We start from the raw sequence: 18,043 nt of genomic DNA on the forward strand, positions 1-18,043 counted from the left end.
TTTTTTTGCACGGCAGCCTAGACAGTGGTATCTGTGTGATCATGGATTTTTCTAGGTCTTGCTGGAACTTATAAAAATACATTTAAATTATTAAAAACAAGAAGGCCCAACCCCACCTTGCAGGAAAGCTGCCCTAACCACTGGCTACATGCTGTCCTGGCCCACCCTGTGTGGCCATCTCTTCTGCTCCCTTCCCCATGGGCCTCAGGAAGTCTCCTTCATCATCCTGTCCCTGGGTCTCATCTAGAAATTTCCAAACGGGAGGAAGTGGAGGCAGTGACGATTGTGGAGACACCACCCCTGGTTGTGGTGGGTGTGGTAGGCTACGTGGCCACCCCTCGAGGCCTGCGGAGCTTCAAGACCATATTTGCAGAACACCTCAGTGATGAGTGCCGCCGCCGCTTCTACAAGGACTGGTGAGGGCCACACCCAGCTCTGTGCTGGCACAGTGACGGTGGGTGGCTAAGAGGAGAGGTGTCAACATCGAGTAGAAGGTAGGAAGCTGCAGGTGCTTCACTTCAGTAAGGGATGAGTATGTCTTAAAGGTCTGGAGAGGAAATCAGGATTGAGGAAAACAAGGAAGCAAATATTATAATACCCAGGGTTAATTACAGGGCTAACTTGATGGAATATCAGAGTTGCTCTGAGCTTCGGAGCAGCCAAGGTGAAAAGAGATACAGCCAATCCAGAAGCTCCTGTGCGTAGAAAGGTACTCTCAGGCCTCAGATCTTCCATGCACTCACTAGGTCCTGTGCACCAGAACTTAGAGACACAGGCACCGGCCATCCCTGAAGCTCTGTGGGAGATGATGAGCTTGGGCCCCAGGGTCAGTGCAGGCTGTGGGACCAGAGAGGCTGACCTCTGAGTTCCTCTGCTGTAAGATGGGGCTGGGTGGTCCCTGTGTTGTGGGGTGGCTGTGAGCTCAGGGCTAGTGAAATGTGCCCAGTGCTTAGCACAGAGCAAGTGGCCAGAAAGTGCTATTTGTCCTGTTCTCACTGTTTCCAGTAAAAATTTGCCCTAATTTGAGAGTTTTAACTCCTGTGAATCCAAGATTCTTCCTCTATAGAATAGGGATGATAATTTCCACCTTCCAGAGTTCTGCTGAGGGTTAGAAGTAATGTCTGCCCAGGGCTGGGGTATGGTGCCTGATTTGGAAGTGGGATCAGCAGCACAGAAGTGGGGCAGCTGGGGTGGCGTCCAGGTGCCTGGACCACAGGGAGGCAGGGAGTTACCCCGCTTTACAGGGAGAGGAGGAAAGCCAGGCAGGGGGGGGAGCGGGGGACAGCCTGTGTTAAATTCGGACCAACTGGACCCAGTGCAGGAGCTTCAGGGAAGAGATTTCCTACTTGGGGAGCTGCAGGTGGGGTAGGGGCAGGACTGCTGGGGGCCACCCTGGCTGGAGCCTCTGAGCACCTCCTGTATGGGGCTCAGGCACAAAAGCAAGAAGAAAGCCTTCACCAAGGCCTGCAAGAGATGGCGGGATACTGACGGCAAGAAACAGCTCCAGAAGGACTTTGCCGCCATGAAGAAGTACTGCAGAGTCATTCGGGTCATTGTCCACTCCCAGGTCAGCCCCACCCCACCCAGCAGAGCTCACCCCTGGCCCCACTCCCCTCCAGCTTTGAGGAGCTGTGACAAATGTCAGCCTAAAAATACCCAGAGTCTCAGGCACAAGGCCAAGGGCTGCCCAACTTCCTGGCTGGACACCTGCAGCCAGGGCTAGGGCACTGACTGTCAGTGCCCTCCCAGGGGCCGTGGGGGCATTGGCCATGCCCCAAATTTCTCTGAAGGGCCTGAGTGTTCCACCAAATGTCCAATTAGGAGGGCTGGCTGCCCCCTCTGGGTTCTGGCACTTCGTGTGTGATTAGTGCTCTTCCCTGGGCTCTGGCTTGGTGGCTGACAGGTAACCAGCACCCTCTGGCTTGTTTTGGAATAGTTCTTGGTGTTTTACCTTCAAGGAAGTTTCTTCTAGGCCTGAGAAAGGTTGCCCTTCCACTCCAGAGCCTCCCACAGCCCACTGAACAGGCGCTCTCCCCAGGTACTCTCACACCCACAGTTCATGGGTGAGTTGTTGGTTAATGCCCATCTCCATCAACAGACCTGAGCTCTTTCGGGCAGAGGCCATGGGGCAGGAGCCTCACCTGCCTTATTCATTGTCAGGCCCCAGGGCCCACACAGAGCCTCATATGCAGTAGGTGCTTTACAAATATTTGTTGAACACTATGTTGTGATTTAACTGGTCTGTGTGTCCCCATAGTCTCTGGCTCACAAAGCATCAGCCGATGCTGCTGACTAATTGCATCACTTGGAAGAAAGGCTGAGTTCCTTCCTATTCAACTTGTGTAGACCTGCCACCCTCCTGGTTTACCACCTTCTGGCCACATCCTTCTTTCTGTCCCACCAACTCTTGTTCCTGCCATAGGGCCTTTGCCCATGATATTTTCTCTGCCCCAGAAACTTTCAGATCTTTGCCTAATGGAAAGATTATTGATATGATCTCCACAGAGAGGCCCTACCTGACAACTCCTGAAGTATGTCAGTCCATCCGAGCACCTATCCCTTTCCAATAGTTGACTTGGCTTATCTGTCTCCCAACTAGATGGTGGCTCCCTGGGTGTGGGACTCGACCTCATTCCATGCTGTCCCCACAGTGTACAGCATACAGCATATAGCCGGGCACAGAAAGACCTAGGGTCCCTGGCTGGCACTGCCTTGTCTGCAGGTGGGTAGGGAGTGTGCCTTTCTGGGAACTGAAGGCTGCACCATGCCTGCAGATGAAGCTGCTGCCCTTCCGGCAGAAGAAGGCCCATATCATGGAGATCCAGCTGAACGGCGGCACGGTGGCTGAAAAGGTGGCCTGGGCGCAGGCTCGGCTGGAGAAGCAGGTGACAGTGCACAGTGTTTTCAGCCAGAGTGAGGTCATCGATGTCATTGCTGTCACCAAAGGCCGGGGTGTCAAAGGTAGGGCCAAAAGGGGATGTTGTCTCCAGGAAAGGCTGCTTGGTGGGGGCCATACTGGCTTCTCAGCCACCAGCCCTGTCTACCTGCAGGGGTCACAAGCCGCTGGCATACCAAGAAACTGCCTCGGAAGACCCACAAGGGGCTACGCAAGGTGGCCTGCATTGGTGCCTGGCACCCTGCCCGCGTGGGCTGCTCCATTGCACGGGCTGGGCAGAAGGGCTACCACCACCGCACTGAGCTCAACAAGAAGGTATGTCCATGGCTTTGGGTGACCTCAGTGGGTGAGTGCATGACCCAGACACTGCCTGCATGGTTAAATCCCCATCTGGGTCTGAGCACGTGTCCTGATGGATGTGGACATGCCCCTGGTTCCAGAGCCTGCCTCTTGCCCTCTTCTCCTGGCAGATCTACCATATTGGCAGAGGGCTGCACATGGAAGACGGAAAGTTGGTTAAGAACAATGCATCCACCAGCTATGATGTGACTGACAAGTCCATCACACCCCTGGTGAGGTGGGAGGCCAGGCTGGCCAAGGAGCATGTAGGGGGCAGTCAGGAGCTCAGGTTTGTGCCCCACAGTGGGATGCTGTTCCCACGGGCAGATGGGGGCACATGGCCCTGCCAGGTGGGCAGTAATGTGGGCCCAGTGGACTAGGGAGCAGCCATTTGGTGGCCCCCATCCCTGCAGTCTCCTTCATTCTCCAAGCCTCCTCTGAGGAGCTTGCACTCCGGCTGCTTCACAGGGACGAGGTGCAGCAGTGCTGCTGTGGACTGAAGCCGAGCCCAGCCCAGCCCAAGGGGCTGCAGCTAGAGCCTGCAGCAAGAGACTCCAACCTTCTGAGCTTCAGTTCTCCCCACAAAAATGCAGACCACTAAATGAGCTAAGACACAAAACAACTTAGCATGTGCCTCAGATGCTGCCCTGATTAGTGATCCAGGATGAGGATGTCACCCCCTCGCCTGGGGGCTGGGCATGGGGCTCCTTCCATCACAGCCCTGTGTGTAGGAATTCCAGGACTCCCAGCCACACCCACCTCCTAATACAGCACCCCTTGACTAGCCTGGCCTCTTGACTTGCCTCCCCCACAGGGTGGTTTCCCCCACTATGGGGAAGTCAACAACGACTTTGTCATGCTGAAGGGTTGCATTGCTGGTACCAAGAAGCGGGTCATCACGCTGAGGAAGGTCAGCACAGCATGTGGACAGGAGGTCCTGTCCCTCATGGGCTGTCCCAGCTAGCCTGTTCCATCCTCCAGCCTGCTCAAGGTGGGGTAGGGGGGTGGGAGCTGAAAGCGAGGGTCTGACTGGAGTGGGGTGAGCAAGACCTTCCTGGTGTGCATTTAAGGTGAAGGGCGGGGATGGGAACCCTCTGGCCTTGACACTTCCTCTCCCATCCATTTCCAGTCCCTCCTGGTGCATCACAGCCGCAGGGCCCTGGAGAATATTGAGCTCAAGTTCATTGACACCACCTCTAAGTTTGGCCATGGCCGCTTTCAGACAGCCCAGGAGAAGAGGGCCTTCATGGTGAGCTCAGCCCTCATGTTCTCTGGGGGCTCAGACTCCATATTTCTCCTCCTCTGGGCCAGGGAAACTGGTGCAGAAGGAGCTGGCAGGGCATCTCCCTGCCTTACCCACAGGAGGGCTTTTAGGGTCAGCAGGGCAGCCATTGGACGGTATCCCTGGACAGACTCCTGTGACTAACAATCCTCCTGTCCTCCTCAGGGCCCTCAAAAGACGCATCTGGAAAAGGAAAAGCCAGAGACCTCGGGAGACTTATAAGCTACGTGGGCCTGAGATGCACACACCCCACCTGCCTCTTCTGTCCAATAAAGACCGGGGTCAACTCTTCCCAGTGTCTCAGAGAGTTGAGGGCGCGAGAAAGGCCGGAAGGGCCGGTCGGTGGCTCAGGGCTTAGCTCTGGAGACAGGGCGAGGGGATGCGGGTCCGTGGTGCATCGCCATCCCACTCTGGAGCCTGGTCGCAGGAGTCTCCAAGATCCCCTTGAGTCCCCAAGATCCCGTTGAGGCCCTGTGACTCTGTGGCCTTAAGGACGGGACGGGGCGGGGCTTTGCGCGGCAGAGGCGGGGCTTCTGGGAAGCGGTCGGGAGTGGTCGGTAGGAGACACCGATGGGCGAGGCCTGCTGGAAGACAGGATCCAGCCTGTCTTCGAGAAGGGCGGGGCATCGGGAGGCGGGCCGGGCGAAATTCTGGTGCCCCTCTGATTGGTCCTTTTTAGGGGCGGGGCTGGGGCGGCTGCAGAGTGAATGGTCCTCGGGAAGGGGAGGCGGGCGCGGGCCGGCTCCCTCCAGTCTGCTTTTTAGGCTGTCCTGGGCTGCAAGCTTCAGGCTGTCCCGGCGGTGCCATGTCGTTCTGCAGCTTCTTCGGGAACGAGGTTTTCCAGAACCACTTTGAGCCAGGTCCAGCCTGTCGCCCCTGCCGGGAGGGAGTGGGATGGAAGGAGTGCATAAGAAGGGGAGTCCCCTCGCTTCGGGTGGTGGTGGAGTCCGAGTCCGGGAATAGGACGTGTGTGGCAGCTGATGAGAAGCGATTGAAGGCAAAGGGGGTCGAGGAGGAGGAACCCCGGAGGTCCTGGGAGTAGGAGGACCCCAGGGGAGAACTGAGGGAAGCCGTGGGTCCAGCTGTGCAGCGGGTGGTGAGGAGGCCGGGGTATACTGGTCATCTGAACGGCGCGATGGAAAATCTATCTAACCCGAAGGCAGTTCGGGTTCCCATTTCGGCTGGTGAGTGAGCAAGCACTGAATAAAAATGTGCCCGTCTGTGTCCTCCCCCACCTGCCCATGCCTTCCGGGTTGGGTATCCAGGGGTGCAGTTTTTGGCAGCTGTCAGTGAAATTTGGCAAGTGACTAAATAGGTGCGGTAGTTTGGGGCATACCCCAACCTCAGCCTTGGCCCCAGGCTGTGAGAGGCCCTGGTAAGTTCTCATCTAGCTGGTTGGACTCCTGATAATGGTCTAATTTGGTAAAAACACATCCACAGGAAAGACTAGGGCACAGGCCTCCCTGGTATGGGATCTGTTGAGTGTTAATCCTCTAGGGGACTGGCTTGTGACACTGAGCACTATGGGACCAGCTGTGACACAGGACCATGAGGGCAAAATTGTTCCTTGGACCCTCTGGCTATGAGACCCCGCTTGTCCTCTGCCAAGGGAAACTCCATTCCATAGCATCTTCTAGTTCTTTGCTTCCTGCTTGAGTTCCTGGTAAAGGCTGAATAATTCACAGACTTCAGGGGAGGCTGTCCCCAGATAGGTGGGGAGTGATTCAGTACCCATGGAGTTTCCTCTTTTGAGTTCTTCAAATAATCTGCAAGTCAGTTTTGCAAACTTCTCTGCCCCTGCCCTCTCCACCACAAAGTGATCTTTTGGGGATGGGTTGAAATCTGTCCTCCCGGCCCCTGTCTTTCTGGGTTCCCTGTCTGCTGGAGGCCTGTTCTCCGGGACTATCTTCTTCCTCCCTGGAGAGCAGGCCAGTGGGTGGGTGTCCAGTTCAGGGCTTTGTTGGGTAGTAGGATAGCTGCTGAAATGGGAGTGGGGCCAGGTGGTCATGCTGACCACTCAGGGCCCCTCTCTGTGGGTTCTGCAGGGTGTGGTGAGGTGAGTGCTCTGTCCCTATCAGATTGCCTGGGCTTCTTCCTGGCCACACACCTCACTGGATGTCCACAGTACCAAGCCTCAACTTCCTCATCTGTAAAATGGAAATGTTAAAAGATTCCAAATCATGCGGCCATTGATATTTCTCTGCCTTTACTTTCTCCACACTGCAGGCATCTATGTGTGTGCCAAGTGTGGCTATGAGCTCTTCTCCAGCCATGCGAAGTACGCACACTCATCCCCATGGCCAGCATTCACTGAGACCATCCACGCTGACAGTGTGGCCAAGCGTGCGGAGCACAATCGACCTCAGGCCTTGAAGGTGGGTGACAGTGACCAGAGTTGGGGGCGTGTTCAGGGAGAGCCAGAGAACCAGTCACACCTTCCTTCCTTGCTTCCCCCACAACTCTTGGGAATTCCAGGCTGACTATTTGAGGCTTCTGGCCTCAGCAAGGAGACTGCCACTCCATACCTGGGGAAAGCCTAGTGTCCTGGTGGAATGTGGGCATCAGGGCAGTTTCCCTACCTAGGCCCCAGGACGAAGGTCAGCCTTCCACAGTAGGACTGGCTTGCACCAGGGCTGTCTGATGGGCCAGAACTGACATGGCTACCTTGTGGGCTTCCCAGGTGTCCTGTGGCAGATGTGGCAATGGTTTGGGCCATGAATTCCTGAACGATGGCCCCAAGCCTGGGCAATCCCGATTCTGAATATTTAGTAGCTCGATGAAGTTCATCCCTAAAGGTAAGCTGACCTTCTGCAGCTGGAGGACAACTACACACACTGCGGAGGTCTGGGGCAGGGGAGGACACATCTGTGCTTATTCACTTTCTTTCTTTCTTTCCTTCTTTCTTTCTTTCCTTCTTTCTTTTTTTTTTTTTAGAGAGAGAGAGAGAGAATTTTTTTTAATATTTATTTTTTAGTTTTTGGTGGACACAACATCTTTATTTTATTTTTATGTGGTGCTGAGGATTGAACCCAGCACCCCACACATGCCAGGCGAGCGCATTATCGCTTGAGCTACATCCCCAGCCCCTGCTTGTTCACTTTCTATGGCAAAATATCAGGGGCACCAAATCACACTGCTCACAGCCTTCCCAGGGTCACCCCAAAAAGTGGCTGCAAATTTTAGCTCCCTCTGTGTGATCCAGAGGGGGCATCTGTGGGAGGGTATGACAAAGGGTTTTCTCTGGAGTCCTGGCCCTTCTTATAGCTATAGTCAGTAGTTGGGGCCAGCAAAGCTGAGGACCTGGGTCATGTGCTGCGTGTCCCTGTGGTCGTGATCTCAGGCTTGCTTCTCAGCCTCTAAGTTTGCCTCCTCCTCTGTTTAGTGCCTGTGATGGCAGAGCCTCCTTCCCAGGGCCGATAAGAATGGCTGCATGGGATGCAGAACCCTCGGGCCTGGTACATGGTGCAGTTCAGGATACCTGTGCCACTGCTGGTGGTGTTCTTGGCTGTGCATTCTGCCAGCTCGGCTTCCTCTGCCTGCGCCTCACCTGCTCACAGGCAACCTTGTGCCTCAGCAGTCTGTCTGCAGATGCAGCTGCCTGTCTCCTCCCCACACTCTAGTTCTCATCTCAGTGTTCCCTGGCTGTCACCAGGACCCCAGCCATTCCCTTCATCTCTGTTTCATACCCTGTGGAATTGGGCTGTTGTCTTTAGCACATGCCACACCACAAGCACAGTGGGGTAAAACGAGCACCCTCTGAGGGCCTGGTGCATGATTAGCCTGAGTGGTGTTTCTGTCCTTTCATCGTCTTTGTCCCCTGTCAAATAGACTCTCAGGGCCCAGGCCTCTGGGCCTTCCAGCTCAGCTGGTGTCTGAGGCACAGTTTCACAGTGGCTTTCTATCCTCTCCTTTCTTTCAGGCAAAGAAAGTGCTGCCTCCGAGGGGCACTAGGCGAGCTGCCACACCTACCCCAGATGTATGTGCACCATGGGCACACTCTGGCATCCCACTTTGGCATTGGAACCCTGGAAATTCAACAGGGAGGTAGTGGCAGTGACTAAGACACCAGGAAGGCACCCACGGCCTGAGTTCTGGGCTGGACAGCCTTGGGCAAAGCACTTGTCTGCAACAGTCCAGTCTTCTGCCAGAATGGGCCTTGAGGGTTGGGGCTGAGCTGCTGGCTATCTTGGCCTCCAGCTCACAGTCTCTGGGCTTATCTTGTCTTTGAATATCATTGTACCCCCTACCTTCTCTTCTCCTTGACCTTCTGCCCATTCCCTGGCTGTCTGGACCCATGTCTGTGGAGCCCTGGTCCTCACCTAAGCTGTGCCCCTCTTCCCCAAGCTGTACTGGGAGGAAGAATGCAAATAAGGGCTGCCCTGGCCTGCAGCTCCAGCCCTGGTGACTCTATGATCTGCTCTGGTAAAAGCCTTCTAAGCCATCCAGGGTGGTGATGATTTGTGACCCACTAGGAGCGCAGGCTGATGTGACAGACTCTTGACTCTTCATCTCCTGGTGAGATGCCCGGACCCTGTTTCCCAATCTGTGGTAGAGCTTGCTTCATTGGTTCTTGGGAAAGGGGCTGCTGTTGCACTGCTTCACCAGTGTAGCTGGGGCCCTGGGGTCAGTCCTTCCAGTTCAGACCCAAATGCGGTCACCTTACTGTATGAATTCAAAAGCTCTTGCCATCTAAGAGGGCAGATGATTCTTAAGCCCACCTCCCTATCTTCTTGGAGTAATCAGGAGGAAATCAATAAATAAATGACACCTGCCCTGCTGTCTCTTTTGTTCCTTCAGCGCTGGGGTTTAAACCCAGGGCTTTGCTCTACCACTGAGTTACATCCCCAGCCCACTGCTTTCGGTAACCACATCAAGGATGCAAGTACTTGGATGTCAGGCCTCTGCACAGTTTTTTTTTTTTTTTTTTTCCATTTATTCCACAAATACTTAGTGCTTGGTGCTGGGGATGCAGCTGTGAGCAGGAGAAAACGGGGCCCTGCTCTCAAGGTCTCATGGGAAACCTAGGAGACAGACGGTAGTAAGTTAATTGGCAGGTGCTCATGTGGGCAAGAAAAGCAGAGTAATGGCGCTAGAATGTGTGAAGGGGGCAACTAGGGGACTGCCTGCCCCTTTGCCCAGTGGTCAGGGAGAAGGACTGTGAGGAGGGGGTCATCTCAGCCAGCAGTGGCAGGTGAGAGAATCAAAGAGAGTTGCTTCCTGGGCAGTGAGCACAGCACATACAAAGGCCCTGAGACCTGTCCCAGGCTGAGGTACAAAATGCCCCCATGAGAGAGATGATATGCTCCATAAGAACGACATGGCTTTTCCAACTCATATTGTCAGGTGCCTGGGGTAATATGTGGGAATGGGTCGCTCTTCTCTGGGTCAGGTATTACGCCTAAGTTTCCAGACTGGGAAAGCTCAAGTGCAATGGCAGTCATTGGAACTGAGTAATGCCTCTCTGTCAATCAATCTCTAGGCCTGGGCCAGTTTATAGATGCAGAACCTCTCAGTTGAAGGGGAGCCTAGGTCCCTTTGAGGAAGGACCCCCAAAATTTATCCTGTTAATCTTTCTTTCAGCCTTCTCTAAGAGGACCCACAACTTTTTGTCTATGCACTTTGGAAAAGAAAGTATTCAGACCTTTTGAGAACCACTGAATACTGATGCTAATTCTGAACTGATGTGAATTCTAGGAGGTCCCAATGTCACTGCCAGTGTAGGGGCTCAGGAGGTTGGGTGATCAGTGGAGTGTAAGCTGTGGTCTTTCTCACAGTGGGCCATCTGTGGTTATTTCTCTAGTTCTGGAATGTATGATTGGAATAGACATAATCAGTAGAGGGCACACGCCCCCTGGCAGGGGAAGGGGCAGAACCAGCAGGTACACACAAGTAGAAGAGGGAGAAGCCAGCCTACATTACTCACCTGCTCAGCCCAGCCCGGGGACAGGACTCTGCTCCCTAAAGTCTCCTCCCTGTCCCAGGCCAGGGCTGTTTGCCCTAATGTGGAGTCAGTGTGTCATGCTAGGTAGCCAGTCAGGTCCTCTGGGGATACGTGGCTCCCCTCTCTCCTTCACCCTATGTGAGAAATGGTGGCTCTACGAAGGCTGTGACTGCCTGTTGTGCGCAGCCTGAGGGCAGCAGGCATGTTGAAGGAGACTCCCGCAGGGGTGGAGGCAGTGGGCTGAGTGGTTGGCAGGAATGCCCGGACCCCAGGGCTAGTGTGGATCTTGGGTTGTGCTCAATTTCCCCAGCACCCTCAGCTCTGCATTCTGGTGCATCATGTCCCTGAGACTGGACTTGGGCCTAAGAGCAGGTGGGTGTCCTCCTATAAGTTGGGTCAGTGAGTCCTGGCTGAGCTCCTAGGACTGTTTCCTTATGCTCAGACTGGTGGCACACAGGCCTGTCAGCTGGGGATGGAGAGCCGAGGTGGGAGTTGCCTGCACCCCATTTGCCCTATGCTCATTTGCACAGCTATGTTAAGGGGGTTAGGGAGCAGGGAGATTGGACTGGGGAGGCTCAGTGGGGGCCGGCAAGTAAGATCCTTGGAAGGGAGGAGACACAAGAGTGAGCCTGACGACACCGGGACCCAGGACAGGGTTGACCATGGGCAGAGTGTGTCAGTAGAGTGGCTGGGCGAGGGAAGACAGCCTTTCTAGTTCTAGCATCCTGCAGGAATCACTAGTCACCCTCATACTGTCCCCCTCCTCCTCCTGGGTTGCACCACAACCTCTAGTCACCACAGTTCTGGAGAGACAAGAGCACAGGGCCCTCTTCCCCCACCTCTGCCCCTTCCTTGCCAGGCAGAGCCTGGGGGAACAGCCTTAGAGTCAGGGCGGGTGCTCTGCCAGCCACAGCAACTGCAGCCCGCAGGCCTGGGCCAGGTGGGTGGGTAGCCTGAGAGGGACAGTGGGAGCTGACAGGACCAGGGCCCAGTCCGGCTCAGATGAGCATCAGTAGACATTTGCACAATGAGTGAGTGAAGTGATAGTGCTTAGGACTTTTGGACACCTCAGGTTTTCCTTCCCCGCCAAATGGGTGGGGTGTGGCCTGGGGCTGGTGGAAGGAAGCAGGAACCTCCTAACCATGGAGGGGGAGGGAAGGTAAGAAGAGGAACCCGGAAGTGTTGGCGAAGGTCACCGCCAAACCACATAGGGCCATCATATCCCCCACTCCCATCCAGTTCAGGTCTACAGCCTACCGGCAGGGGGCACACTCGCTCCGCACGGCCCGTGAACTGGGACTGAGTGCACAGGCACTGGAGCTGGAGCGGGCTGCAGTTCTCTCCAGCGCCGCTGGGGGCGCCGCAGGATGGCTCCGATCACTCGCGGGGATTGCAGCGCCCAGCCCCACCCAGGGACCCAGCGGCTGAGTGCCCGGAGGCACCCAGTGGTCGCTGCGCATGTCTCGGCCCCTCGTCCACGCCCGCCCAATACGGCAGTGCCAGGGACGCAGGCCGATTCCTGTGCGTCTGAGGCTGGGCATCATCCAAGTGGTCCCACATCAGGCCACCAGGGCTCTATAGCCCGGTATGTCCTGCTGTGCCCTTGGGATGATCCCCATGTACTGAAAGGCTACTGTGAACATGTCCACAAGGAGCAAGACGCCTGGAGGCAGGCTCAGGAGCCCATGCTCTGAAGAGGACCCAGGAGCAGGTGTGCCTGTGTGTGTCTGTGCAAGTGCAGGTGGGCACAGGTGGGTGCAGGTGGGCACAGGTGGAAAGCCCTGCAGCCAGGCCCCAGTCACCTTCCCCCAGAGTGGAAAGCCCCAGCACTGACTTGCACCACATGCCAATGTCAGGGCTAGTGAGCCCATTCTGAAGGTCAAGCCCAGTCTGGCCAAGGACAGGACCCTTAGGGAGTGCCCCACTCCATCTTCAATCTCCTGGGGAAGTATCTTCACGCCAACAGTCAGCCAGACAGGCATTGGGCCAATCATGTTCAGCTCTGTGCTTAGGAAGAACCCAGAACCCAGGGTTCTATGCCCAACCCCCACTACTTCCTGGCCCCTTCAAACTTGACGGTCACCCTCTTCTGAGAGAATGGTAGTACACACATGTGCTACACTGTCTTCTCTCTAACCCAGTGGTCCTATCCTCTCTAACTCTTCCCCAGGCACACAGGGGCTCCATGGGCCCAAGTTCCAAGGTCCCACAAAGAACCCCTGGACTAAGAGATTAGAAAGCCTCTGAACCCTGAGGTGGGGGAGCCCAGGGCCAACAGGCTGAGGCCACAGGGCCCTGGCACCCACTGGCTCTGTTCCTCTCTCCTCCCAGTGTCATCTGCCCCTCTTCTGCAAAGTGCCACCAAGCCCTTTGAAACCAAGACTCGCAAATATCCTGGTTGGAGATGAAACATCATAAGATCAAAGCCAGGGTTCGAACCATGGACATCTCCCTAGTTTTACAAGGACACAGACACTGGGGGTTGTGAGGGATTATGTTCAGGTAACCCTTAGTACCCTCCCCTTTAGGCTCTCCACTGGTCACTCTTGGGGCCCCCAAGCTACATTAACCAGAGACCTAGTACCCAGGGCCAGGATAGGGGGGCTTCCAACCAGCACCCTAGAGCCCTCACCATGCCTGTCGTTCCCACTGCCTGCCCATCCCCTATATCCCAGATGTGCCGTTCAGGCTGACTCAGGAAGGGGCACCCGGGCCTGGACTGCATAGGTCACTCTGCAAAGTCCAGCAGATGGGTCCCCACTTGACCTTCAGAATGGGCTCACTGGCCCTGACATTGGCATGTGGTGCAAGTCAGTGCTGGGGCTTTCCACCCTGGGGAAAGGTGACTGGGGCCTGGCTGCAGGGCTTTCCACCTGTGCCCACCTGCGCCCACCTGTGCCCACCTGCACTTGCACAGACACACACAGGCACACCTGCTCCTGGGTCCTCTTCAGAGCATGGGCTCCTGAGCCTGCCTCCAGGCGTCTTGCTCCTTGTGGACATGTTCACAGTAGCCTTTTAGTACATGGGGATCATCTCAAGGGCACAGCAGGACATACCTGGCTATAGAGCCCTGGTGGCCTGATATGGGACCACTTGTCAAGTGCTCTACCGCTGAGCTAGAGCCCCAGCCGATAGTGCTGAAGGGCATATATGTCCAGAGGTCTGGCTTGGGGCTATGAACCTGGAGGAGGTGGGGATTGGGGGACAGGGAGAGCCCTGTCTCTAGGGGACCCTCCTCTCATCCCCCTTGGGAACAAAGGCTGTTGCCAGCCTCCTCTCCTTAGGGTGGGACTGCCAGCCTGTAAGAAGGATGGCTATGGGCTGGGGCTGTAGCTCAGCAGTAGAGCACTTGCCTAGCATGTGTGAAGCACTAGGTAGCACCACATATAATAAATAAAGTAAAGGCATTGTGTTCATATACAACTAAAAAAAAAGTTGTGTTTTTTTTTTTTTTTTTTAGATGGCTACATTGTTATAAATTGAGCTGGGCCAGGCTGGTGGGTACACAGTTATGAATCGTGGGCACCTGTTCCCTGCCCTAGAGACGCAGGGACCAGTAGCAAATGGCCCTCCATCTGTGATGCTTCTTCCAGGAAGACCCAGGGAAATCAGGGAGTATGGCTGGAAGCTGGCTAGAGCCAACCCTCTGAAGGAGTGGGGTCTGGTTCCTTCTGGCAAACCCTACAGCTATGGGTGGATTTCCTGCAGGCATGACCACTGGCCGTGACTACTGAGATGGGGACCCCTCACTTCTCTCTACTCCTGCCCAAAGGACTTTTTTCCATATCTCCGTCTGACACTGGGACTCTGGTCTGTTGTGGCATGACCCTTCTCTTTCACAGTGTCCTTGAGTCAGCAGGATCAAGACGCCAGGTTCTGGCAAGTAAGGCCAGGGAAGCCCTTCCCTTCTGGTCTGGTGCCTAGGAGAGACAGATGTGAAGTACTTAGGTCCCCTAGGGTGGGAGCAGCTCTGGGTGTTCTTTCTAGTGCTGTGGTCACTGTCACATGTCCTCTGCCCTCCGCATCCTTATTGCTAGGAGCTGGGCTCTCAGGGGTGGTGAGATCACCTGTTGAAAGGGGCAAAGAAGGCTCCTAAAGCCCTTGCTGTTAACAGTGCCCTGTCCCTGTCGGTTCCTGTCTGCCTTGCCTGGCTTAGGCCACTAGGGTGAACTGAGAACAGTGAACCGAGAACACGGGGCTTTGGGATGGGTGGGATGGGGGATCATCCTGTCTTAGGGGCCTCTTCCCAGAAGGGAACCACATCCTCTATGTGCTCGGGCAATCCACCATCCAAAGTGGAAAAACCCCACACAAATCAAGGACAGCTGGGCCCGCCCTCTGGCCACAGCCCCTTCCCCCCTTTCCCCTCTCCAGCTTTGGTTGCGAAGACTGCGGGAGTGGGTCTGGGGGGTGAAGGGTGTGGTTCTAGGGGAGGGAGTTCCTGGTGCTCCTGACTGTGTGCCCGCCACGGCCCCCCACAGAGGGAGGCACAGTGTCATTAATCCCATGCCGGAGTGGGGCAGATGCTTACATGCCTGGCCTGCTGATGTGGGGCCCCAGGCTGGGGTGTCCACTCTGGGGAGGGATGGGCTGGGAAAGAGAAAGGTGTGGGAAAGGGACACAACCAGATTCAGACCGACAGATAGCCTCAAACACTCAATGGGTCTCTCAACAAGTGCTCATGGTCCTCGTCAGGGTCAGGTGTGGAGCCTCCAAAGGAGTCACCACCGAACCAATTGCTGCCCTTGTCGAGCTCATGGGTAGCTGGAGACACACGAGGAGCAAAATCACCCACAAGAAATAAGCAGTCTGAAGGTGGCACAGGTACAGCTGGGCAGCTGGTGCCCACGGTCTGCAAGGCCAGCGGGGCCTCCCTCCAGCATGACTTTGCTCCCCAGGACCCCTTCCTCCACTTCCCCCGACTTTCCATTTGTCTCTGGCCCATGTCATCTCCCCCAGGGAAGGTGTTTGCTGGCTACAGCCTGAGCAGCTTGTCCCCTCGCCTTCCAAGTCCCCTCCTCCCAGCCACCACGCCAGGCCTGACTACCTGCATGCTGTCCCTCCAGTGTCAGAAGGCCAGGGTATGGAGGGCGGACAGATCCACCATTTGCCTGGCCATTTTACCTTGACAGGGGGTCCACGAGTTTGGGCCATGAGGGACTCTTAAAGATGCGGGTCCCCCAGGGAGATCAGCTGGGCAGAAGGAACTTGTTGATGGGCATTTCTGGGTAGAGGAGATACAGCCAGAGAGCAGGAGGTAAGCGATTCTCCCAGGGCCTTGTGCCTCGGAGAAGGGGACCCACTATCCCTAGGTCACACAGAAGTGAGCCAGCAGGGAGCAGGAGCTGGGCCTTGAGAGCAATGCAGGGCAGGAACAGAATGGAGAACCTGCTGAGAAGTCCTGGGGGAAGGGAGGGAGGGAGCCCTGTCTGAGGAACCCTGGGAGGAAGTTCCTGAAATTACCAATTTCACCTTCAAAGGGACTCTTCCTAAAGGGTTCAGCATAGGGTTCCCATAAGACCAGGAATTCTACTCCAAGGCATATATACCCATGAGGAATGGGACACATGTCCATGCCACACACAGCCTTGTCCATGACTATTTATGCTAGCATTGTTCATTATAACCCCAAAGCAGAAACAACCCAAATGTCCTTTGACTTCTGAGCAGATGAACAAAATTTCATCCGTCTATACCAAGGAATAATATTTAGCCACAAAAAAGAAACAAAGCCCTGACCCTGCTACAACACGGATAAGCCTGCAAAACATTTGTGCCTAGTGACAGAAGACAGGCATGGAAGGACAGATTTGGCAAAGAATGGGCAAATCATAGAGGCAGAAAGCACTTGGGTGGTTGCCAGGGGGTTTTGGGGAGGAGAGAATAGGGAGTGACTGCCAGAGGGTATGAGATTTCTTTGGGAGGTAATGAAAATGTTCTGAACGGACTGTGGTGGTGATTGCATAGCATTGAATGTACTGGAAGCCCTTGACTTCCATGCTTTAGGAGGCTGAATCCTGTGGCATGTGGATCACACCTTGATAAAGCTGTTACTAAAAACACTCTGCACTCAGTAAAGGCTCCATTCTACAAAGAAGGACCTGGAGGCTCAGGCTCCTGGGGCCACGTGGCTAGAGCAAGGTGGGCCGAGGCCAATCTCAGGTGGACTCTAGGCCTCTAAGGAAGGCCTGAGGCTCCCTCTCCTTCCTTTGCCTGCTCTCTCCTCTTCACCTGGTCACCATCTCCAGAAACCCTTCCCTGACCTCTCCCCGTCTACCTGCCTTCGGACAGCACTTACTGAGTCCATGGGATGTGGGCTCTGGGTTGGTGCTGGGGATAGCTTGAACAAACATGCCAGGGCTGCCATCCTGGGCATCCCCAGATTTGTACCCACTCCTCACCAGAAAGCCAAGCAGAAGTGGGGAAGGAGAGGTCCATTTCCAACCCCCTGGTGCCCGGACCTCCACCTCCTGGCTTCTGACCAAATGTGTCCTGGACGTCTCTGTCCTCAGCAGGTGAGGGGATTGAGGAAAAGCTATCCTGGCAAGGGGAGGGATAGAATCAAAGGCAGGAGTGGGGAAGGCTACCCAGTGCTGGGAAGGGAGATACAGGGTCACCAGAGAATAAATGTGGGAATCAAGTCCTGCATGGTAACTGCTCAGATTAGGTGGGTGCTGCAGGGTGTGGTGGGGCCCTCTCAAGAGGGCTCTGAGGAGAACCAGTCAGTCTGGAACACATCCCGTTTTAAGCTAGACCAGAAGAAGAACTTCCTAGGATCATGCATGTGCTAACATGCTCCCCAGACAGGGCTGTGCCAACAACCCGCCCATGGAGCTGCTGGCCGAGGCTTGCCCTAACAAGCAGGTGCAGTCCTGGTGTCTGGAACCTGAGTCGGGGGCCCATTGGTGGTCTTCAGCCCATTGGTCCAGTGTGGTCCCCTTTACCAGGGCTGCCCTGGACATGTCTGTGGGTCATGGAGGCCTCTACCTCTCAGAGGCTACCTGGGCTACTAGGACCTGTCCAGATGCTTATCAATGAGCAGAACCCAGGACAAGGGCCTTTCCAAAAGGACTGGAGAGAGCCTGGGCATCTGGGTGGTGGGGTGGAGATTCCAATTCCATTGCTACCCTGGGTGAGTTGCTCACCCTCTCTGAGCCTTGATCCTGTCCCCTACCTTCCTTGCATGCTGAGCCTGAAGTTGGTGAAGGTGGTGGTTGTGAAGCTCTGCAGCGTCTGGGCCAGCAGTTCTCATAGCTCTGAGAGCTCCCTGGATCACTCCACCCTCAGAGGGAGCTCCTTGGACAGGATTGGGCTTCCCCTTTGCCCCTGTTGCAGGTCTTCTCAAATTCTTCATGCCTCCAGAGGGACCCAATCTGCCAGCTCTCCAGATGGGTTACTGACATCTGGGGACCACCAGGTGGATGAGGCTGGGCAGACAGACCTTGTGACTGGGTAGAAGAGACTGAGTCAGCTCACTAGGCTGCTGGAAAGTGACTTCTCTGAGCCTGTCTCCCCAACTCGACTTGTCTAGCCCTCTCAGAAAGGCAGGGTTCCAGCCCCGCTGGATGGCTAGGCCCACTGC

The 18,043-nt window shown here is 55.4% G+C and overlaps 2 protein-coding genes across 6 annotated transcripts in view; both read left to right on the top strand.

Moving 5' to 3' along the window:
* The window catches only part of Rpl3l (ribosomal protein L3 like), a 9,291-nt gene extending 4,483 nt beyond the window's left edge, over positions 1-4,808 (top strand). For 2 of the 4 annotated variants that reach the window (XM_048789377.1, XM_048789375.1), the window contains exons 3-10: positions 248-416; positions 1,432-1,567; positions 2,775-2,961; positions 3,051-3,211; positions 3,337-3,468; positions 4,050-4,145; positions 4,365-4,484; positions 4,683-4,808. In XM_048789377.1, coding sequence (XP_048645334.1) covers positions 248-416; positions 1,432-1,567; positions 2,775-2,961; positions 3,051-3,211; positions 3,337-3,468; positions 4,050-4,145; positions 4,365-4,484; positions 4,683-4,739 — 1,058 coding nt within the window. In that variant the 3' untranslated portion in view covers positions 4,740-4,808. The remainder of the gene's footprint in view (positions 1-247; positions 417-1,431; positions 1,568-2,774; positions 2,962-3,050; positions 3,212-3,336; positions 3,469-4,049; positions 4,146-4,364; positions 4,485-4,682) is intronic. The other 2 variants (XM_015490941.2, XM_015490942.2) reach the window with 2 other exon arrangements.
* Positions 4,809-5,219: 411 nt separating this feature from the next.
* Positions 5,220-9,289, top strand: Msrb1 (methionine sulfoxide reductase B1). Of its 2 annotated transcripts, none has more exons than XM_015490944.2 (4): positions 5,220-5,377; positions 6,744-6,892; positions 7,198-7,312; positions 8,437-9,289. In XM_015490944.2, the coding sequence occupies exons 1-4, from the start codon at positions 5,323-5,325 to the stop codon at positions 8,466-8,468; spliced, it is 351 nt and encodes a 116-aa protein (XP_015346430.1). In that variant the 5' UTR covers positions 5,220-5,322; the 3' UTR covers positions 8,469-9,289. The 2 variants fall into 2 exon arrangements, with proteins under 2 accessions (XP_015346430.1, XP_048645337.1); XM_048789380.1 differs by having other exon boundaries at positions 5,345-5,701.
* Positions 9,290-18,043: the final 8,754 nt, after the last annotated feature.

This window comes from Marmota marmota, unplaced genomic scaffold, assembly GCF_001458135.2.
Source record: "Marmota marmota marmota unplaced genomic scaffold, marMar, whole genome shotgun sequence".
NCBI classification, from domain to species: domain Eukaryota; kingdom Metazoa; phylum Chordata; class Mammalia; order Rodentia; family Sciuridae; genus Marmota; species Marmota marmota.